At 40.1% G+C, this 23,409-nt stretch overlaps 2 protein-coding genes across 3 annotated transcripts in view; both read left to right on the forward strand.

Annotated features, from left to right (window-relative positions):
- The window catches only part of ptprk (protein tyrosine phosphatase receptor type K), a 133,258-nt gene extending 121,013 nt beyond the window's left edge, over positions 1-12,245 (forward strand). Inside the window, 19 exon segments of the mRNA XM_061244050.1 lie at positions 533-544; positions 1,824-2,008; positions 3,601-3,688; positions 4,076-4,165; positions 4,168-4,208; positions 4,337-4,354; positions 5,323-5,359; positions 5,481-5,578; positions 5,692-5,808; positions 5,998-6,152; positions 6,455-6,590; positions 6,682-6,831; positions 7,761-7,934; positions 8,897-8,914; positions 9,290-9,421; positions 9,604-9,729; positions 9,984-10,147; positions 10,274-10,409; positions 11,074-12,245. Of these exon segments, the coding sequence (XP_061100034.1) occupies positions 533-544; positions 1,824-2,008; positions 3,601-3,688; positions 4,076-4,165; positions 4,168-4,208; positions 4,337-4,354; positions 5,323-5,359; positions 5,481-5,578; positions 5,692-5,808; positions 5,998-6,152; positions 6,455-6,590; positions 6,682-6,831; positions 7,761-7,934; positions 8,897-8,914; positions 9,290-9,421; positions 9,604-9,729; positions 9,984-10,147; positions 10,274-10,409; positions 11,074-11,127 (1,931 nt within the window). The 3' untranslated portion in view covers positions 11,128-12,245.
- A 793-nt stretch (positions 12,246-13,038) lies between these two features.
- Positions 13,039-23,205, forward strand: themis (thymocyte selection associated). 2 transcript variants are annotated; one of them, XM_061243908.1, is made up of 7 exons: positions 13,039-13,368; positions 15,296-15,445; positions 17,187-17,648; positions 18,701-19,458; positions 19,528-19,743; positions 20,416-20,548; positions 21,837-23,205. In XM_061243908.1, the coding sequence occupies exons 1-7, from the start codon at positions 13,278-13,280 to the stop codon at positions 22,019-22,021; spliced, it is 1,995 nt and encodes a 664-aa protein (XP_061099892.1). In that variant the 5' UTR covers positions 13,039-13,277; the 3' UTR covers positions 22,022-23,205. The 2 variants fall into 2 exon arrangements, with proteins under 2 accessions (XP_061099892.1, XP_061099891.1); XM_061243907.1 differs by having other exon boundaries at positions 18,701-19,743.
- Positions 23,206-23,409: the final 204 nt, after the last annotated feature.

Below are 23,409 nucleotides of genomic sequence, written 5' to 3' on the forward strand. Positions count from 1 at the left end.
GATGGGAAATTAAAACACTCCCTCAGGCTCCTGTTTGCTGTGGAAACGTTTTATTTTAATCACACATTTTTATGGAGCATCATAATAGCATTTGAAAGGTACTGTTAGGCCACGTCGTAATGTGTCATGTTTGGTTATTTCGCAGAATCGCTTGATTTTGATGCGAGGTTGTGTGCAGTTAACTGCAGGTTTATTTTAAGTTTAGAAGTGTTCTTTGAAATATTTTTCCCCCCCTCCAGTTCTCCACTGAAACATTGTTGGCTCATAGATGGTCATGTGTCGTCTGTGTAATGAGCAGTTGTGTTTGCCGTTTTGTTGTAGCTTACATAAAAACACGGCATCACTGTCCTTCGCTACTTTGTTTGTTTAGTGCCCCTGTTTAGATCATCTTCACATTCATGTTAGTCTGTTAGTCCTATCAGTCTGACTCCATCTTTCCATCCAGCAAGGATCTAAAATACAAATGTCATCCAAATCCACACTGATATTCTCTAAAGTTGTTTTCCTTTCTCTTACTGCAACGATGCTCAAGTGCCAATAACGGGTAAGTCTGTGTATATCAAGTAAAACCACTTGTATTTTGTGAAGTGAACATCTCATCGAGAAGCCACTCTTAATATTCTGCTTTAGCACGCACAGCCGAGTTCTGTTTTTGTGTTCTTATGCAGGGTCCACTTTCTCTCCCGTCCTTTGTTCTTCGTTTTCGCCATTAAAACACGACGACGGTTCACCTGGAAGCTGTGCTTACGCACAGTTAAAATGTGCGCACGCCTGTGCAAGCAACCGTGTGTAGCGCTCCTCGGCCCTGGCAATAAATCTAATGCCGCTTCTCGCTGTAGTGGCTGTCTCACACTTGAACAGCAAATACACATTTGCCGGATCCCCTCGTCTGATATATAGGTTGTGGGCTGCCATTGCTCAGGACCTAGCCAAGCAGAAAGGATGTAGAGCACACGGCTCAGTAGGTAATATGATTGCCCAGAGGAGCGTAAGTGGTCCGAAGGTTGTAAATCCTACCAGAGGATTGCCTGGGCACCCACCAAACCTAGCCTCCAATCTCCTAGGCTAGCCTGTTTAAATGGGACGGCATTTCAGGAGATGACATTTCTCAGATAGGACATTAAAGGGCCCGTATGGCGACCGTCAGGTTCTTTTGTGTTAGTTTTTTCGACGGCGTCTCCTCTCCGCGCCGCTCAGAGACATGGGTGTCTTCACAGAAAGGACGCCGTGACTGCAGAAAACTTGTTCTGTGATGGTTCGTCTCCCTGCTTCTTGCGCTGAGAGCCGAGGTGACACATTTCAGGCTGCCGGTTGACTCGGTGTGAATCTTTCGGTAAAAATTTGCAAGTGGAGTGCGAGTTAGAATGCGGGCAGTACTCTGGCAGCTAAACATTTTTTCCCCCCCTGACAGGTCTGGTACTATTTTTATATTGTATGCAAAAGTTTTTTTACTTTCAGTTGTATTTGTTGTGAGGTTATGGATATTTTTAGTTGTGCTATCCAATTGTTGAAGAAAGTCTCTCCTCAGTTAGTTTTTGGAGACCTAATCAGTGACTATTTTTTTGTAAGAACAATAAAGTTAATTTATCTTATGCAGCCGCTCTGATTGTGGAGTAACTGCTCACAGTACCCTAGTAAAGGGAAGAAGGGTTTTTAGCCAGTGGGTATCCTCATCTCTCGTACTGCTGAACTGTCAGAGAATATTGGAAACAATGCACACGGTTGCTTAGACTGCACTGTGAGTTGTGGAGTGCGGTTAACAGCCTTTGTTAATGAGCAGCTAAAGATCTTCTCCTGAAATGGCTCTGAAATGTCTTGCACAGACGAGAATCACACCGCGGCTGCCGAATCGAGCCGTCTGCTGGATGTTCCGCGCTACCATTGTGAGGGGACGGAGTCGCCATATCAGACCGGTCAGCTGCACCCCGCCATTCGGGTGGCCGACCTGCTGCAGCACATCAACCTGATGAAGACCTCCGACAGCTACGGCTTCAAGGAGGAGTACGAGGTCAGGCCCACCCCGACACTGCACTGTAAAAACCACAAAATGTGACTCAATCTCAAGTATTTTAGTCTTATGTTTTCACTTAAATTCTTAGTTCCATTCTTTCTTTCTTTTTGCTAAATAAGACAAAAATAGGTGAGATGGTTTGACTCATTTCAAGATTTGTCAATGGGGTCAGAAATGACTTAAAACAAGCAAATATTTTCTACTTGGGAGAAGAAAGTAAGATTAAAAGTCTCATTATAAAACCAAAACACTGGTTAAGACGTTAAACGTTTTTTGCAGTGTGACACTAATAATCACACTGCATCTCCCTGCCCTTGACCGCAAGGTTACAGAGCTGTTAACCCCAGCATGCAAATGTTCTGTCACCTAAGCCCAAGCACGTATTTCTTCAGAACTGTTGACTCCATCTCCAAAGGGTGAAATCGCTATTACTAATACTCGGCTGTTAACAGACACTATGTACTTAAATGCCCCCAAACCAAACAGACTTGATTTCTACTTCAAATGTGGTTGTGGAATTGCAGGCCATCTCACAAGAATTTATTTGAAGTCTTTGGAAATGAGTATCACCGTTACTGTTTTTATCTCCACGCACTAAATGCAGCAATCCGAATGTTTCTGTGGGAGACTTAACTGAGCCTCCACCACATTTTGCAGCTCAACACCCACCCGCCCTCCCCCAAAACCCCCACTCACTCATGAGCACTGGGCGATGTCACTTCCTGTAAGTGAGCATTGTTCCTATATAGCTGCAGATTCTTTCTCCCCTCACTTCACTGGATGGGTTACCACAACAAGCGTTTCCTGTAAGCAAGTGGTTAGATTCAATAAGCTCGAAACATCTTTATTATTGCTCTCTCTGTGTCATGGATTTCACAGCGTGTAGTTTCAGCATACACATTTTTTGTACTTGATTAAATACGTTTTTGCAATAGTACCGTAAAATAATGGTATCGAAGGCAGATCCTGATGAAATCAACTGTCAGTAATTCAGCATAAGTTCAGCAGTCAGATATAGTCTGATTGCAGGACTAGCAGTATGCTAAATGTACCAATGTATGCAATATGGTGTTATTTATTACAGCATTAGTTGTTTAGCTGAAGCGTTTATCCAAAGCAGCTTACATATAAGGCTGTTCCATGTGTTACCTGAGGCCCAAACACATTGGTTTACTGTACAGCTTATACTGTATATGACTGCCATTAAAGGAAGAGGTATTAGCTGTATGTGCAGCAGACTGCATATCTTTCAAGGCTAAGCACTTTCATCTATGGTCAGTACTACAGTGCAGGGCTATGCACTTCTCTCTTGGTATGTTATGGCTACAGGCTTGAGCAAGATTGAAGATTAAATCGTTAGGGGGTATGTGAGGAATACAGTGATGAACACTGAGTGTTTAGCTTTTGACTTTTCCAGCACCAGTCGAGAAGACTTCTTCACTTAAACATTAACCGCTTGTCTGGCTTCATGCTTCTCTTGAGTACACACTGTTTGCACGGTGTTGCAATGTGTGTATACAGTTTGAAAGAAGTTCAAGGGTTCCTCTGCTAGTCCATTTAAAAAATATATTTTTTTCTGTTATTTGAAGAGTTTCTTTGAAGGCCAATCAGCTTCCTGGGATGTGGCAAAGAAAGAGCAGAACAGGACCAAGAATCGCTATGGAAACATTATTGCATGTAAGACTTCTGTTCATACAAATAGCACAGGCTGTGGGCAGGATTCAATCAACATTGTTCTTTCACTTTTATTTCAGCTCAAGTTTGTTTTCTGCACACTGTTTTCTAGTTGATTTGAGTGACTTCTGAACTCATCCAGCTGTGCTGGTGAAGATAAAATCTAATACTTGCATTTGCTGTATCATTGTTCGGGTCAGAATGTTGAATCCAGCCTGTACCGTGCTGTCATGTCAAGTTGTAGAGTCTACTGTAATATCTTGTTGATATCTTTTGGAACAAGGCTCACAAGCAATGATGATTTCTGAAAGCAGCAATACTACTTTAAAGAAAAATTAGTTTACCAAATTAAATGAGCTGGACTGATGGCATGTAATGTTCCCATGGCAGATGATCACTCCAGAGTGATCCTTCAGCCAATGGAAGATGACCCCTCCTCCGACTACATCAACGCCAACTACATTGACGTAAGTGGTGTCGCTTCTCCACTGCCGAACGTGTGAGAAACATCTTTCCTTCTTCCGTACGTGAAGCCTTCTCTGCATGCCCTGTCAACGATATGAATACAGCTTTTTTTTTTCCTTGTTCAAAGTGTTTGTACTCACTGACATTGTTGTGCTTTCTTTCACTCTGCCTTGATTTGGGCTGTAGATATGGCTGTACAGGGATGTAAGTATTACTGTAGGGGATCCCAGTGTTTACCTCTCCCATTCCCCTTGCTCCTCTACTAACATCTGCATGGAGATGCATGAGATGTTTCCCCCCTATTTTTTTTTTCTTCCTTTTCTTTCTCCATCCTGTTGTTCATATGCTTATTACATTTGTTTTCGTCATGCTCGTGACCATTATCCACCTGATATTTGTTTTATGAACTAATTTTGCTGTTGACAGGATGTTGGGATTTGCTAATCGTTCCCCTCTACGCTGTGTCTGAACCCAGTCAGAAAATCTTGATTACTTAATGTAATAAATTACAGCCAAACCCCTTTATAAGCCCATTCTCCACAAAGGATTGTACATAAGGCATTCGTTCAAAAAGACCACAAGAGATGGCACTGGAACCTAATTTATGGAACAACTGATGCATTGCAGTGCTATTTGTGTGAAACGTATATAATTTCTGTAAACATGAATTAAATACAAGTAAAGAAAAATGCACATGAAGAAGTTTATTGGTATTGTTTGTGTAATTGTGTTAGTATAAAAATATGCAAATGAATTCCCATTTTTTACTTATACTTGCAAAAAAATTGCTTACTTCATTACTCTATAAAAAAGTATGTATAGATGGAAAAACATTATGCCCCAAAATGCGTAATATTGATTGACATTAACATTGAATATTTTGCTGATAAAAGCATTTCTATACTGTCACAAACAGCACACTGGCCGCTGTAATGAATCTGTTTGACTAGAATGAGTTGAACTGATCAATGTGTCAACTGCTAAGCAGCTTCGTGTTCTTACGACATACTTCATCGAGTACTGTTCTTGTTCTCATGAAGCCATGACTGTAGTATTCCTAGCCGATATTGTAATTTTTGCGTTGTAACAGTCGTTCTTTTTTTTTCTTTTTTTTTGACAAGCTTGGCATGAGAACAAGTGGGCTCAATATGTTGTTCTGATTTTATTTTTAGGGATACCAACGGCCAAGCCATTACATTGCTACACAAGGTAAGCCAGACCACTGTTTAATTTGGAACATTATTGTTTACACATTCTATTAATAAATTGGTGCTGAAAGGCTGAAGGTTTTATTGTATTATTTATTTAATTATTTCATTAATTGTGGCAGGCCCTGTCCATGAGACGGTGTACGACTTCTGGAGGATGGTTTGGCAGGAGCAGTCGGCCTGTATTGTCATGGTGACCAACCTGGTTGAAGTGGGTCGGGTATGTTTGCAGTTCATTGTTCATACCCAGGAGATCAAAGTGCTAAGACAGGAATTTAATTTTCAATAACAACACATTTGGAATGAAATGCCATTCCACTTCTCCTCGTACAGGTGAAATGCTACAAGTACTGGCCAGATGACGCTGAGGTGTATGGAGATTTCAAAGTGACATTCGTTGAAGTGGAGCCACTTGCAGAATATGTTGTCAGGACTTTTACATTAGAGAGGGTGAGTAAAACTCACTCATTTTTTTGCCTTGTATATTTACTCTTTAAAAAAGAATTGCGATCATTCCAGCAATATTCAAACTTCACGAACTAAACAGCTCACTCAATTTCCTGTCCGTGACTCCGTGTTAAACATTGTCCATTAAAGATGTTATCTGATTGATTGCTGTGGTGGTCTCTTGCTCACCAGAGAGGATTTAACGAGCTGCGGGAAGTGAAGCAGTTCCACTTCACGGGCTGGCCTGACCATGGCGTACCCTACCATGCCACAGGTCTCCTGTCCTTCATCCGCCGGGTCAAGATGTCCAACCCACCCAGCGCTGGACCCATCGTTGTCCATTGCAGGTAACTCGATGACACGAGTAACCACCACCACAAATGAGCAGTCATAATTAGCTGCGCGCAAGAGGCCTTTGTATGTCAGTTGTGAATTGTTGTCAGTTTGTGAATTGTTTGCGGCACTGTGAAACATGCAGTAGATTCACATGCTACAAATATATCAGAGCCCCTCACAGGATGTGGTTTTACCTTCAGCTCTGCTCACACACGTAAGGGTTGGCTTGGCGTATATTTCCCTCTGAGTACCTGAAGAAAGTGGTGATATGAGATTGCGCAACGGTCTGATTTGTCCCTTTGGTCTCGCTTAGTGCTGGTGCGGGGCGCACGGGTTGCTACATCGTGATCGACATCATGCTGGACATGGCAGAGCGGGAGGGGGTGGTGGACATCTACAACTGCGTGAAGGCCCTACGCTCTCGGCGCATCAACATGGTACAGACCGAGGTAGAAATTCGTTCTGAATTCACTTACTAACAGTCGTGGCATTGCCTTATGAATTCTGCTGTTAAGCGGTCGGTTATCTCCTGTTCCGAAGGAGCAATACATCTTTATCCATGACGCCATCTTGGAGGCTTGCCTGTGCGGAGAAACCGTCATTCCGGCCTGCGAGTTCAAAGCCGCCTACTACGACATGATCAGAATAGACTCCCAGAGTAACTCCTCACACCTCAAGGATGAGTTCCAAGTAAGCAATCACCAGCAGAACTTTTAACTATTTACTGCATTTTATGTACAAGGTTTTTGTTCATGTAATTCACATATGGTTAAAGTGCAGATTCCCAGCTTTTATTATTTATTAATTGGCAATCTTATACTGCATATTGTAGTATCACTATGTAGAAATTACAGCTTTTTATATGTAAGCCCCCCCCCCCCCCTCGATTATCCAGGTGTGTTCAGTTGCTTTCTTAGTGCAAGAGCTTTCAGAATCATGTCTTGATTCTAGACTTTGGAGGCTTTTATTGCCTTATTTAAGAGTCTTATTTTATTGACACACCAAGGCATATCAACAACACCAACAACACTATTTAAGATCAACAGCACAATGAATTCAACAAAATACTAGGAGTCAGAATTACAGAAATACTCAAACCTGGCCATCTGGCACAAACAATCATGCCATGGTCAATATCACTGAGATCAGATTTCCCCCCCCATGCATGTATCTGCATGATTTTATGCATTGCACTGCTGTCCCATGATTGGCTGAATAGGTAATGACATGAATAAGTAGGTGTACAGGTTTTCCTAATAAAGTGCTCAGTGAGTGTATACCTCTTCGTCCCAGACATTATGCAGCTCACTGTAATTCCGCGGCACATTTATTTATTTATTTCTTTTGCTTTGTCCTGCAAAACCCAAAATATGAAGTCTGCACGTTGTCAGAAACTTCTGTAAAACGTGAAAAACAGTGTATTTTCACTCGTATTTTGGTATAATGTCCTAGAAAATGACATTGTATTCAAATAGTACATGTATATGTCCTCTATAAATGTGCCGATGCATTGATGAAGGGGGATTTTTGGCGGGGTCATAGCTCCCAGGCTTAGGGGAACCGTCTTTGATGAAATTAGGGCCTGTCCCTGACTAGTTTGTGCGCTTTGTGTACCTCAGACCCTAAACTCGGTGACGCCCCAGCCCCAGCCAGAAGACTGCAGCATCGCCCTGCTTCCCAGGAACCACGAGAAGAACCGCTTCATGGACATGCTGCCACCCGACCGCTGCCTGCCCTTCCTCATCACCATCGACGGGGAGAGCAGCAACTACATCAACGCTGCCCTCCTGGATGTAAGTGTCCGCTCACAACACAGCTTTACCCTGCACAAGGACTTCATGTATAGAAATGGAAAGCTAGAGACAAATCCAGGTGTCCATTTTTTTAATTTATTATTTTTTGAGCCTATTGTATGACAAGTATCTGGTAGTGTTTGCTGGATATTCTTCCAGTTATATTTTGGCAATCATTAAATTAAGTATTAAAAAAATGAAGTATACTTCTAGAAGAAATAGAAGTATCAACTAAGTATTTGTAAATCTAGCCTTTAAGGACATGCAGATCCATTTAATAAGATAAAATTAATGCCATTTCTCCTTCACTTTTTCACGATTGTCCTTAAATGATCGTAATTCTTCAAGATGGCTGTATATGTGGTCATAAATTAAGTTCAGAAAAGCAATTTTCTAAATAAAAATTGTGAAAGTCCAAAGAAAGTAGATTCAATAGGGGCCTGAGGTAAGTGTAATAGTATTTTGTAATCGTAATACTGAGTATAATAGTATTTTCATAATCATACTTTTTAAATTAGATAAATGACCTATGTCATACAATCCAGAGGGGTGGTATTATTATTACTATTACTATTATTGTTATTATTACAGAAAGCATAACAGCGATTTGGCTGTTGAGCTCATCCAACACAAGGCCCATCAGCCTTGCTGCCTTTCAGTCAGTGTTCAACCCTATGTCCAGAAAACAACTGTATATTCAGAGGGATTCCTCTATGCTACTCCAGACCGACAGACGCACATATGTAGTTGGGTGCACATTCCCTCTGAAGTCAAACTGTTTTTAGACGTGTTCTATCTTGGTCAGGTGTGCAGCTGTCAGCCAGTGTCAGAGACAGGGTTTAATCATTGTACCGTACAGTGCAGACAAAACCCATAGTGTGCTAGTTCTTAGCTTCTTTTGAGGGAAATGTTAAATCACTTCATCGTACACTTTACAAACTCTTGGACTTTTTCTAACCAAGCCGTCAGAAGAATTCCAGGTAATTTCTGATTTATTTTTTTGTAACTTCTCGATTAAATGCAAACTATGCTTTTTATTAAACTGGATTTGTTTCATGGCTTAAGTGCTATGTCAGCAGAAATTAATTTTATTTCATACTGCTGTGGCATGCGATAAAATTGAATGCTCAGATTTAAAATGACACTTGCATTGTTTGATTGGAAAGATCTTGTTTTTTTTAAGTGGGTTTGCAAAAGCATTTATTTATTTTTTTGCATGTTCATTTTGTCGCACTATGTAACCATCGTGTGAGATGTCATCACGTTTCTGTCCACCCACTGAAAATGGAAATGTTTTGGGAATGCACAATGGTGTATTTTCTGCTAAAACGGCTGTTTTCCCCCATACTCTACAGAGCTACAGACAGCCAGCAGCCTTCATTGTAACCCAGCATCCTTTGCCCAACACGGTCAAGGACTTCTGGAGGCTGGTGTATGACTACGGCTGCACATCCCTTGTTATGCTCAATGAGATTGACCTGGCTCAGGTTAGTACAGTGAGATTTCACCCAGCTGATAATGCCTTTTGTTAGATTTCCTGTTTGTATATCTTTCGAGGCCTCCAGTATTCACAGTGTCCGTGATAAAACGTTTGCAGTGGCGCAAACAGGTTTTAAAAAAATAGTTTGAATGTTGCTTTATATATTCTTCTACCACCCCCCTTCTTTAGGGCTGTCCTCAGTATTGGCCCGAAGAAGGAATGCTTCGTTATGGCCCTGTCCAAGTTGAATGTATGTCTTGCTCCATGGATTGTGACGTCATCACTCGCCTCTTCAGGATATGTAACCTAACGAGAGTGAGTATTTGTACGCTCCGTGGATTTATGTTCTGGTTCTTCGGTAGGCATTTGTATTCAAACTTGCACTGAAATGGCAGCAAGTCTGGCTTTGTGATATGGCTCATTGTGATATGTTTTCTGGATGCGTACCAGCTAGAATACAAACCTGGAAAATAAAAGGTTTCCCACTTGTAGTCTGAGGAGTGTATGAGTGAAAGGGGGGAAGGAGGCAGTTTTGCTGGACATGGTGTTTTTCCCCCACCCGTTCACAGCCTCAGGAGGGGTACCTGATGGTGAGACAGTTCCAGTATCTGGGCTGGGCAGCGCACAGGGAGGTGCCAGCATCCAAGCGCTCCTTCCTAAAGCTCATCCTGCAGGTGGACAAGTGGCAGGAGGAGTGCGAGGAAGGAGAGGGACGCACCATTATCCACTGCTTGTGAGTATATGCAAACACATACACACACAGTCTCAATCTCAGTGTATTCGCAGTCTACCTACCTGCCTGCTAGTGAATTGCTGAGAAAAGGCACACGTTTGACGCCTGCCATCTTTGGCTTTGTAGGAATGGGGGAGGACGCAGTGGGATGTTCTGTTCCATCAGCATTGTGTGTGAAATGATCAAGCGTCAGAATGTGGTGGATGTTTTCCATGCCGTGAAGAGCCTGAGGAACAGTAAGCCCAACATGGTTGAGAGCCCGGTAAGTTCTAGAAACTCTTACATGTCCATTGGCCCTGCTCTTTAAAACGTAGTGTATATTCTGCTTGACTAAGGGCACCCACCTTCCAAATCATCAGGGCTGGGTTTTTTTGTTCAGTTGTCTAGACATTTTGTAGGTATACTGCCAACATTTGGAAATATCGTACTGTAGGTCAGTTGGCAGGAAGCCTATCTTCCGGTTGCCCTTGTAAATGTTTCAAAACATGACAGTTTCATCAAATACACAACTGTAGGCAGCTACTTCAATTGGTTATGTTCCACATGTCCTGAATAGCTTATTGTGGCGAAATTAAGCACCACATTGCTTTTATATAATATATATTTCCTGTGCGATATGCAATCCAGGCCACATATTGTAAAATGACAGAGGCACATACTAAAGCCCATTTAGGCTCTGGAGGAACTACACGTGAAGTTAACATTTTATTTGAAACATCAAATGCATGCACAACACCACTCCTTACCACTTCCTTTGTGTGAAATATCATCCATCACCTCTGCACCTCTCGAAATTCAGTCTCTTAATTCTCTGTCACCTCTGCAAGCATATTCACATGTGTTCAAGTATATATTGTGTTCTTTCAAGTGCCGTTTTCATTGTCTATTCTGATTTGTACTTTTCTACTATTTGTGCTTTATTTCAGGAACAGTACCGTTTCTGTTATGATCTTGCTTTGGAATACATCGAGACGACTTAACTATGTGTTCTGGGTGTGCGTGTATTTGGGTGTTTTGGGGTGGGGAGGGGGCATTCCGGAACCTGGCACCATTCCACTACAGCTTTGGCTCAGTTGTCAAGACTGCCATTTGAATCAATTATTTTTGAACATTCATGTTCTCAATGTCCCGGTTTGATGTGAGTGGTCTGTAAATGTCTCCATTGTATATCGCCATGCTCAGTGCCACAGGATCAATGCTGGCCCTAGGCCACATTTGCTTTAATGTAATTTAACCTTTTGTTTAAATGTGCAGCCATTGTAAAGGGTAACACTAATGCCAAGTTGTTGCATGCTAAAAATGTTTTCTTTATAAGCATTGTCATTGAACAATATTTATATATTCACATATACATACAAGTAAATTACAAATGTGAAAGAAAATAGATGCATTCTTTATATATGAATATAAGTGCTGCCTTGTGACATTGGCTTAGTAATGTTTGTATTGTGCACTGATGGCTGGCATATAATTTTTTATTTTTGTTTTGTAGTAAATCTAAATCATAAGCCAAAGACCTTTGTGTAAATATGTCTATATGGATAAAGCACATTGTTTGTATTTATTGTTTACTTGCATTCCTTTTTGAAGGCTTAAGAAACAATCATTTTAATTTTCTGTTTACTCTCTGAGTTTTATGTAGTTTTTTTTTTTTTAAGTATTAGTAATATTTCAGTAGCAGATTCTTTTAATGTTTTAACTTCTACATGTTGTTTAAGTGGTTTGTGTAAATGCTTGTCAGTTTTACCAATGCCGGTAGGATTTCATTAGGTCAAAAGGCCACAAAATTCTTTTTTTTTTTTTTTTTCCTTTTTTTTTCAGAACAAGGTAATGTTTTCACATTTGTGTTGGTATTTTTGAAAAAGAAAGAAAATGGAAATATAATATCAACAGTATTAGTTACAGCACATTAGGGTTTTGGTCAGTTCTGGAACAAAAATGTGCAGCCAACCCAACTTAGCCAATGAGGGACATGCGTTATTTTTGCTGAGAACATTGAATTATATGTGGAGTTTAGTCCTGTTCATTTTTTTGTCTGTAATTGTTGGCTTTTTGGCTGTAAAAAAAAACTTTTGAATAAAAAAAAAATGGAAACCCACTGTTTGGTATTGCGTTTTCAAGATGACGAAAATAGTGCTGCATACCTCAGGTATAGTATTATGTGGATGCTAAAAAATGAATACCTGCAGACAACAGTACAGTGTATTATACAACAAACATCAATCATACACAATCATGATGTCAAAGTTAAACACATACTGCCATATCCTCATTATTACTAAACAACAAGGAAAAAGAAGGGAGAGAAGACTAGCAATTTTATAGTTGCTTTGTGATCATGATCATGATTTTTTCAGACATAATTTCAATTGTGATTTAAGACTTGTAAAACTGGTGCATTGTCTTATATTGCTAAGTGTTGCTTTCTAAGTATTTGTTGATATGACTATGAGTAGGCTGATCGAACAAATTAAATTAATCTGTGATGTACTACACAAAGTATTTTTTTGGAGTTATTTTAGGTATATGAAATCTTTAGCATAGCAAAAGCAAAAGGGTAGCTGAAGGCAAAACACAAATACAAAGCACGATAACCTCTTTGCCTTTTGCTCTGTGTACTTGAAGGAGGAGCAATATTCATTGCATGGATTTTATGGCCTTTCTAATACTGTTGAAAGAGCGAGTTTACATGGAGATGAATCTTCTTCCACTTTCTGCCATCCTCACTTAAACGGTGACCTTTGAGAGCAAAGGACAAAACACAAAAAAAATACTGCTGTTCTTGTCATGACAGTGAGCTTAAAAAAATAAAGTTGGTGAGCTAGCCTACTTTGTGACTTGTGGTTGATAAGCTGCCTAGTTTCCGGAGTGAGAGACTGAGAAAGAAGTGACTGCACACTACCACACTGCAAGCTGTTTCCCTTTGTCTCTAGCTCATTGTGCTGTCTAAAGCCATTACACATAGGATATCCCAGCCACAAGCTAGCCCTTGCTGCAGGCTATCCTAAACTACCACTTGGATGCCTTCTTTTTAATCCCAAAACAGTTGTACAGTACATGGGGAGGGGAGCTTTGTAAACATTGTGGAGAAAATCCCTTTTTTTTCTGGAGTAAGAATAATTGTACAAGGATGGCGATGACACTGGATGAATTTACTCGCTCTGTCGATCCGATGTCTCTTCCCAGAGTTCTGCAGATTCAATCCGGAATTTACTTTCAAGGTGAGCTTTTTATTAGCTTTTTCTTTGTTTTGCTGCCTACTTTTTTTCTCTGCCAAAGAAAGTTGTTTTTTGTGTGAACTATGTAGAGGCTACTTGTGACTCAGATCTACATCATCTGCTGTATGTGTGTTAACTGCTGCTTTGTAGTTGTAATATGTTCTCAGATTTGATCGGATTGGGTCAACTTTTTTCCTCATAAAAACAGAGATGGGATTTATTGAATACTCTGTGAGGCAGGTGCAACAATGTAAATAAGTGTTCTCTTATAATTGCGTCACTTTAAAAAGCTGAACTTCAATTGGGAATAATAAACTTCAATCAATAAATCCATGCTAAAATTACATTTTTCATACACTACTTCTCTCTTAAATGCCGGAGTGACTAAATTGTACATAAATTGTCCCTTTCTTGGAATTTGGAATTTATAAATACAGTAATTGGTTAAAGTTAGTTGGTTTTACAAAGGTAACCTGAAAAAGGTCTAAAACATAAATATTCAATACTCTGTATGTAGTATTTGAAGAATATTGAAGAATAAATACTTTTTTTAAAGGGATACATTCCTTTTTTAATTTTTTGATCCTTTAGTGAAAAACTGAAATCTCTAAAAGCAGCATTTCCAAAAGTGCAGGAGTTTTATGCACAGGGCAAGGAATGTGTAATGATTTCCAAAAAACAGGCAAGGGGTAATGATTTTATTTACAAGATTATTTACTTTTTTTTTTCTTTTCTTTTTTTTAAAGATGGCCAATGTCGTATTTGTAGAGAACAAATTCAAGCTCATTGAAATGGCCATTTCCCTATACTATCAGAATGATGACTTAGTAGGCCTATTGAAATCCAGCAGAACATTTTGTGAATTTAGATGGATAGAGTTTTAAATGTCTATTGAGGTTTTGCTCTCCACCTCTTCAAAGACACCTACTAAACAGTCTTTCATTCATGATTTTACTTTTAACCTCCACTCCTGCCCACGTTATTTATTCCGTATTCAAATGTCTTGGTCATATAGGTATATAGTTCTTTTCATAACCGTGAAGTGAAGGCACAACCACATCTTCAATGAAACAGACTCATTTTTTAACTGTGAAAATAACAAAATGTTGTCCAACATTTTAATAACATAGCTGATTAAATGATCTCAATGATGAGTTAAGAAATGCAGTGCATACTAATAGAAAGAAAAAGCTGCTTAATATAGCTAAATAATTTAATGGTTATGTGCTTCACCGCATTCTTTATTTTGACATTTTAACGGAAGGAAACATGTCCTTCCAAATCCCCTCATTCATATTTAAGGATACTGTGGTCTCTCTTTGATGAAGGTACAATTCACCGTTTCAAATATGTTGTGTAAATGAAGTTTTATTACTTGTTAAACCTTTTTTCACAGTTTATGCTCTAGGAATTGCTTAACTGTGGGTAGCCCCCACAGCATCAACAAATAATTGGCCAAAATGGAGCCAGCCGTTCAGCTGTGAACATGGCTGTTTCAAACGGCACCATGTGGCAAAGAACAATGAGTGTGCCTGCCTGCAGTACACAGTGAACACACTCGTGTCTCAGACATCTTGTGTCAATCGCGTCTTGGGTGCTCTTCTCCCATCATTTCATTACAGTGTTACTTCAATATAGTCATGAAGCATACATTGTTTTACCTCAGAACAAGTATTGAGAAGCAAGTAAGCTGTATGATACAAAATAGGCTCCCTGAAGCAAGAAATTCTGAAGAGCACAGCATGCAATAGATGCATTGAATTTCAAATTCAAATACATTTAAAATAATATTTCTGCTGTAACGGCTTAATAATGAATAAATAAATAAATAAATACAGTGTTGTTTGTGGTGGTATATGCAGGCACAAACCCAGTACCAGATTCAGACCATAGCTATCAATGTTTCTCCAAATTTCTGTTCATTTCCAAGGATCTGTGTATGAGATGTTTGGGAGAGAATGTTGTCTTCCTACTGGAGAGATCATGAAAGTCACTGGAATCACAATCTCCAAACTGACAGCAGAGATTCACCCAGAAGAAGACAAAAGCATAACTGTCAGTCTACCTCTGGACTGCCCAGGTGGGTCCTGGGTTATCACTATCATTGTAGAATGAATAGATAATTGTATCATACAATGTGGTCATAGGATTCGGCTGAATTATATTAGGTATTTATTATACCTATTTTTTAGACTTATTGGTCTGCTGCTGCTGTTGCCTATCCACTGATGACGTTTGATGCGTTTTGTATTCAAAGATGCTCTTCTGCATGCCACTGTTGTGTGGTTATTTGTGTTACTGTCTATGTGCTTTGATGTCTGGCCTTTCTCCACTGACCTCTCTCATTAACAAGGCATTTTTGCCCACAGAACTTCTGCTCACTGGATGTTTTTTGTTTTTCGCACCATTCTTTGCAAACTCTAGAGACTGTTCCATAAAAATCCCAGGAGATCAGCAGTTTCTGAGATACTGAAATCACCCTGTCTGGCACCATTCCACGGTCAAAGTCACTTAGATCACAGACCCATTCTGACATGGTCTGAAACAAAGAACATTATGGTTCTGTTTGCTTGTTGTTTGAACACTGCTTTTCAAAATGGTTATGAGATTCATAGCAACATATCAAAGAAAATGCATTATCTGGGGTGACCTTCAAGCTGCCATCAAATTCACTTTTTTCTCAATTTCGTAAATTCTTCATAACCATACAAGCACATCTTAAAGTATAAAATTTATATAATTGTAAAACTTGTATTTTCACACCCACTTCCTGGAAAACAATTTCAATTTAGATTTTATGCCAATGTGTATCAGTGGGCATGTCGATCACATTTTCCTTTTGCCTCTAATCCTTGTGGTGAGAATTGTCATTTAATGTCCCCCTCCTCATTTGTCAATAGTCAAATCGACTCCCCGCCCTTCAGAAATTCCCCCAGAAATATTTGTTTCACTATACGGTACGTCACATCGTGGAAGCTAGTGCTGCTCTAACTTCCGTTTCAACTTCCGTCTTTAACAGTGATTTTTACATCGTATAATGTAATGTATAATGTGATTGTCAAGTCTTGGCACAACTTATTACATTAATCTGTGTTCTACACTCCTGTACACTAGCTTGTTAATATAAATATTGAATCAGCCAATCATGTGGCAGGAACTAAATGCATGAAAGCATGCAGATATGGTCAAGCGGTTCAGCTGTTTTTCAGAACAAATGTCAGAATGGGGAAGAAATGTGATCCAAGTGACTTTGAACATGGAAAGATTGTTGGTGCCAGACAGGGTGGATTGAGTATCTCAGAAACAGCTGATCTTCTGGGATTTTCACGTACAACAGTCTCCAGAGTAGCGCTACTCAACTCCACGACCTGCGGGCTGCAGTGTCTGCAGGTATTTGCTCCTGCCGTGCGCTACACCACCTGATTTCACTGATCATTTTACTTGCTTGGTTCAGATAATAAGCTAATCAGTGAAATCAGGTGGGTAGTGCACGACAGGAGCAAATACCTGCAGACACTGCAGCCCGCAGAAGGTGGAGTTGAGTAGCGCTGCTCTAGAGTTTGCAGAGAATGGTGTGAAAAACCAAAAAACATCCAGTGAGAGGCAGTTCTGCAGGCAGAAATGCGTTGTTAATGAGAGAGGTCAGAGGAGAAGGGCCTGACTGGTCTCTGAACACACTCATAAAACCTCTAAGCGGATAGGCTACAGCAGCAGAAGACTTAAAAGACTTAAAAGACTTAAACTGTTCATCAATTGTGTGGTTTATAGTGTGTGGCCTGTTGATGGGCATACTTCCCATGCACATGCTGCTTGTTTCTCAGGTCTTTTCAGGATTGTAGCAGATGAGAAACCTTACAACACCTTGGGGGAAATTGTGGACGCGTTACGCATTAGCTCTGACAGGCTAGGCCAGCCCGTGTTCCGCTGTTCCTGTGACCTGCAGCTGCCCGATGAGACCGTGAAGAAGGGGGAGAGTTTTACTCTCGTTTCTTTGAAAACCAACGACGGGGAGGGGTCTGTGGACTGTGAGGTCATGCAAAGAGATCCCAAGCTTCGCTTTACACTGAAGCTGTCTCAGCAAGGGGAGTTCTACGAGTGTGAAGATGACCAGTTCTACACATTAAAGGAGCTAGTGGAATGGAAAATGCCCAAAGGCAGAAAAAGGACAGTGAATCTGGTCAAGTCTGTGCCAATAGAAGAGATGCGCTTTTGTGAGCTTCCAGAGAACTACAGCGGAGAGTTGATTCTTACGCCTGTTTATGAACTTCAAGCTGTTATGAAGTGTAAGTAATGATATTAATCCCTTACAGTATTCACTGGCATCTTATCTAATTACCAATGACTGCATGATAATAGTGAAGCCGTACATAAATTAGTCAAATAGGAATGCCATTTCAACTACTGCAATACACAGAATGGTATAATTAAAAGGAATCAGAGGAATTAAACCTACATTTTAATGGAGGTGGCCCGTGTGTTGTGCGGCATAGAGAATTTGCAGCCAGTAGCCTGTCATATCTGCATGCATTAGATTGTCAACTGTTGTCAGCCTTATCAGCAATACTGTGAAAGACCTGTTTATACATTATTGGACACAAAGGTTGGATTTTGCCCCAGGTTAATTTTCAGATCCTGTAATGTGAATGTTTTGGACATTTGAGTATATGTGGGAAGTGGTACTATGGAAACATGTGGAAGCCCAGATATAACCTGATCTGAATGCGTTGGTTCTGGGCAGCATACCTGAGTCCATGCCTACCAAAAGCAATCCCCTCTGGCTTTGTCCAGGTCCAGGGATCTGTTTCTAGCTTATGAGAACTGGTCTTTTGATTGTTTCCTGTCGCAGTGGGCTACTCAGATGTGTTGTGGCTTGAATTATCTTGGGACTTGCCCAAGTTTGGAGTGAAGTGCGGGGGCCCTGATGTGTACATACCGCAACGCCTGAGACACCATCACACTTAAGAACATACCACCAGCTCTAGTGGGTTCTTATAAGCGGGGTTTAGTATTCATAAAGCTGGAAAAGAGTTAGAACGGAAGATGCAGATGAGGTGAAACCCTGCTGGTTTATTAACACAGGTTAAATCTGTGAGAGCAAATATGAGCACATTCAATACCTACCTATAGCTTAACACAAAATTACATTCTGGCTAAGGCTAATAAACGTACGTAAATAAGTTTTCCCTTAAATACCAAATGTATTTACACATTCTGTAAATATTTCAAATGGATTTAAATGTATTTATTTAGGTGATATGTGATTATTCATGTTCATATAAAAAAAAAATGTGCATGGCCGAACTATATTTATATCTTTATTCATTTTTCTTTACAGTTAGAAAGGATGTTGTGCACATCCCATCCAACCTAGATGTCGAGGTCATAGACGTTACAGGGCAGTGTGACAGTGAGAGTTTTGTGCAGCCTCTGTCTTTGACTGATATGTTCAAGAAGGAAAGTGGTGAATTTCCTTTTGTGGCAGAGATCATAGAGACACCATTGCACCTTCCAGAAGAACTGAAGTTCCTTATGAATTGCAAGCAGGTCATCATCCATAGTGCTGAACAGGCCAAGCGAATTCTAGCATCTGAAATTCGAAGCGATAGACAGAGCCGGTTCTTGCTCCCCAACTCATACAAGGGAAGATTCAAACGGAGGCCTCGTGAGTTTCCCACCGCGTATGACTTGGAGGTTGCCAAGAGAGACAAGGAGCAGCTTCACGTGGTTGCCACAAGGACCTTTGAGTCTCGATACGAAGGGCTCGCCACTGTCCTTGTGGGAGACCAGTTCCTGGTGCAGAGAAGGGAGATGAGTGAGGTGGCCTATGGCAGCATACGTAAGATGGTGGAGGCCTTAGCCTGTGAGAAGATTGAAGGCAGGAAGTACGAGACGGTTCTCATCCCCATGTGTCTGGATGGTGGTTTTGTGGAGGTCATCCATGACAAGAAGCAATACAGCATCTCTGAGATTTGCCAGCGGTTTCACCTGCCCTTCAACGTCAAAGTTGCGATGCGGGACCTCTCCGTGGCGGTGGATATGCTAGCCGTCGTGCCTGGGCTGCACCTGGAGGAGGAGATCACCGACTCCTATCTGGTAATCTCTAACATGGACCTGTCGGAGTGCTGGGAGGTCCCGGTTAACCGCACATCCTTGACCCTGCAGGTTCTCCACAGTCAGCCGAGGCCCACGGTACCCCTTACTGTACGCTCTGCTGTGGAGAAGATTAGCGAGGACTGCTATTACACCCTCCGGAGATATGCCACGGCCTCCATTATACCCCCTCCCCGCCCGCCCAAGAAGCCCAAGCAGCCTCTGTCTGACTCACTGAAGCAGACGCCCCCACAGCCAGTGAGACCTCAGTCATCCCACTTACCAAAGGTAATAACAACCACTTTCATTGCATTCTGTGCACTTTAGCGTTGTGTCAGTGTTTGATCCTGTGATTATTTATATAGAAACCCAAAATAAATTGAAAGGAATTGAAAATTCTGCAAGCAGCAAATGTGGTTGAGGTGCCCATACAGAATATAGTGATGTACTCTGTAGCCACTGCTACTTTAGCATAAAATATTAAGACTGTTTTGCACCAAAATAATCCAACGGATCCCCACACAAGACGACTCATTATGTCCGTAATTGCATTGCGTTTTATTACATTTGAATTAGACCCCAAACTAATTCAAACATTCTACATTTCGACGATGAATTGCCCATAGACTTAACATGGGGGAGACACATGTTAACACAAATTGCTAATTGATTATTAAATGGACATCAGGATGTTCAGCAACTGTATCGTGGGCAGGTAGTAGATGACATTTACAGCATTTACAGTAACAGCAGCCAGCCTGACAGACTGTCTGAAATGGCAAGCACAATTTATGAAAACATAGTACACTAAATAATCGGAAAGTGAGGAATCAAGAAATGTTGATGAAAAAGTTTTATTATTTAAACTTTCAATACAACTCACTCTAAATTACAGTATACTGTGCAGAACAAATGTTTCATAAGCTGTGAAATAACTATATCTCCCCGTTCTTCTTCCAGAGCCCATGCATTAACAAACCAAAGCCAGTTGTGCCTGTTTCATCAGGATCTGTTAAAATATGCAGCTCTGTCCCAATAAGTGAAAAAAAGATGCCAAGTCCAGTCACTCTTCCTAATCCAGTCCCGCGAAAAGGTCAGAATCTGTGCCCATTAAATCATGTCATCTACAACCATATAACATTTGACTCCTACAAACTGATTCACAATGCAGGTTTTTTTTCAATTAAATGCTATATGTGCTTAGATATTTATTTCCATTTAGTTCTTTTCAATTTAGATTGCAGCAATGGTCTACTGTCTATAAACATTCTACAGTATGTACGCTTTTTTTAGTCGGGGAGAATAGCATGGCATTGGGTTAGATGTAACACCATCAATTTTACCAATAAGGGATGAATTCCCCTATATTCCCCTTTGAGCTCACAGGAGAACATTGAGGACTATGTGAAATAGTTGGTGTTTTAAGCCAAAAGAAAATTATTTTCAGGTACAAAAGTAATAATTATCATCTTGTCTATTTTTCGTTTAGCAGCCATCATATTGTAGGTAAAATGGTTTAACTTTCATGGCAGCAATAAGCAGTTTATCTAGTCAGATGTGATGCTTCAAATTCATGCTAGCAACCCCACATACCAAATTAGCTGGCTATGTAATAGCTGCCTGGGTTGGGGATGGTTGTAACACTTCATTCCCTATCAAAACTGAATATTTTTGGCATTTATTTCTCAACATGCCTTGGCAATGGAATATAAAAACCAATAGAGGTGTCCCAGTAGAGATTATGAAAGCACTCTTGTATGTATATGGATAGTCAGCTGACATATTCACACACACATACACACACACACACACACTGTACCCTCACTGTATTAGAAATAAAACTATTTATATTCTATATTTAAAGACAAAAAGGCCAATTTATTTCATTTCATTTCTTTCTTTTTTTTAAGGGTGCCGTTATAAAAAAGACTATTATATATAAAATTATATTTGTAAAACAGATTTAAATTTTCCAAATGTTAGTGATGTTATAAATAGGCCATTTATATTTAATCTTTAAGGCCTATTCATACATTTTTTGTTAAAGTTATTGTGTCAATTTCATACTGTGGGTCTGATTCAAGGATATATTCTGTTCCTGTTCCACCTATCTCCAGCTAACTCACCCCAGTCGTGGAACTGTATATGAAATTAACTCACATATTCTCTGATATTGTATGTCTAAATTACTAGTATAGTATTGGACAAATATGTAACTTATATCAAGGTTTGAGAGCTCTAGCATAAACACTCATTGACAACAACATAAACATTGAGTTACAGTATACATGTTGGAGCAAAAAGTGTTACAATCATCCCCAGTCTCCCCTATTCTGACTCCAGCATAATGTTGTATTTATGTTGGTCATTTGTTTCTACAGCCAGCAGTTTGGATAACTGCCTTGAGAGAAAAGCTGACTCGGATGATGACACACATGATTATGAATACATTGATGAAGATGAAGTTGACAGCATCCGGAAAAAATTTGAAGAGCAAAATATTCACAACACTAAGAAGGCCAAGCCAAGTAATGCCTATGATAAATCGACAAAAGCAGGAAGATAAAATGAAGGCAAGAAAAATTCATCATCTAAGCTAAAAGCATGAGTATGCTTAGATAACAGGTCAGGTTCCCATTCATGAGAATCAAACATGCTGGAAACATTATTAAATTGCATTATTTATTATCTAGGTTATATAAATCAGTGACTGCTTGGTCATAGAAGTTTTTTCTTCTGTAGTGGAAAAAATGGACAGCTTTGGAAATCTGTTTTCAAATTCATTCAGTGGCCAGTTTAGAAACCAGGCTCCTATAACCAGACCCTATCAGGCAGTACCCCCTTTTGCCTCAAGAACAGCCTGAATTCATTCACAGCATGGATTAAACAAGGTGCTGGAAATATTCCTTAGAGATTTTGGTTCACATTGATTCAATAGCATTACACAGGTCCATTCAAACTGTGCACCTCCCGTTCCATCTCATTCCAAAAGTGCTCTATTGGATTGAGAGCTGGGCACTGGCCATTGGAGAAAACTGAAAGTCACTGTCATGTTTGTGGAGCCAGCTTGAGATTTTGTGTGCTTTGTGACATGGTGCATTAGCCTGCTGGAAGTATCCATTTGAAAAAAACGGTAGACTGTGGCCATAGGGGTGCATGGACAGCAAGAATGCTTAGGTATGCTGGGGCATTCAAATGATACTCATTTGGTATTAATGGACCAGATGTGTGCCAAGAGAGCATTCCCCAAGGCAGGGTGGATCCATGAATTCATGCCGTTTACACCAAATTCTGAACCATCCGCATGTCCCCTCAGAAATCAAGATTCATCAGACAAGATTACATTTTTCCAATACTCAGTTTTGGTGATTATATCAAACACACTTTTCGTATTACAGTACTACTTTTGTGTTACTTTCAACACATTTTGTGCTACTACTAAGTTGCTACTTTTGTGTTACAGATACACAATTTATGTGTTACAGTGGGAGATTTTATTAATGCAGACAGTGTTGAAAGTAACACAAAATGTGTTGAAAGTAAAATGTCCTTAATTAGACATGGCCCATTATGTGCTGTTTCTATTACATCTGTTTTGAGAGTGTATACTGGAAATGTGATATTTCTCCTTCTTTAGACCAGTAAAGAAATTATATTGTGATCAGAGGTATTACATGCAGCATCTTTTCCTGGTTGTTTCCGAACATGTAAATCTGAAAAGTGCAATTAAAAAGATTTCCATTATTAAAATGATTTAAATTCTGTTTTAAATTCCATAACACACAAAATACAAACTCACAGCCTGGTGGCTACTATCTGCCTGGTAATTTCCATTATTTAGCTGATGCTTTTATCCAAAGCAACTTTCAGTTGATTAGACTAAACAATCCCCCTCTGGAGCAATGTGGCGTTAGGGCCTTGCTGAAGGGCCCAACAGCTGCACTGATATTATTG

Source organism: Conger conger, chromosome 5, assembly GCF_963514075.1.
Source record: "Conger conger chromosome 5, fConCon1.1, whole genome shotgun sequence".
Taxonomy (NCBI): domain Eukaryota; kingdom Metazoa; phylum Chordata; class Actinopteri; order Anguilliformes; family Congridae; genus Conger; species Conger conger.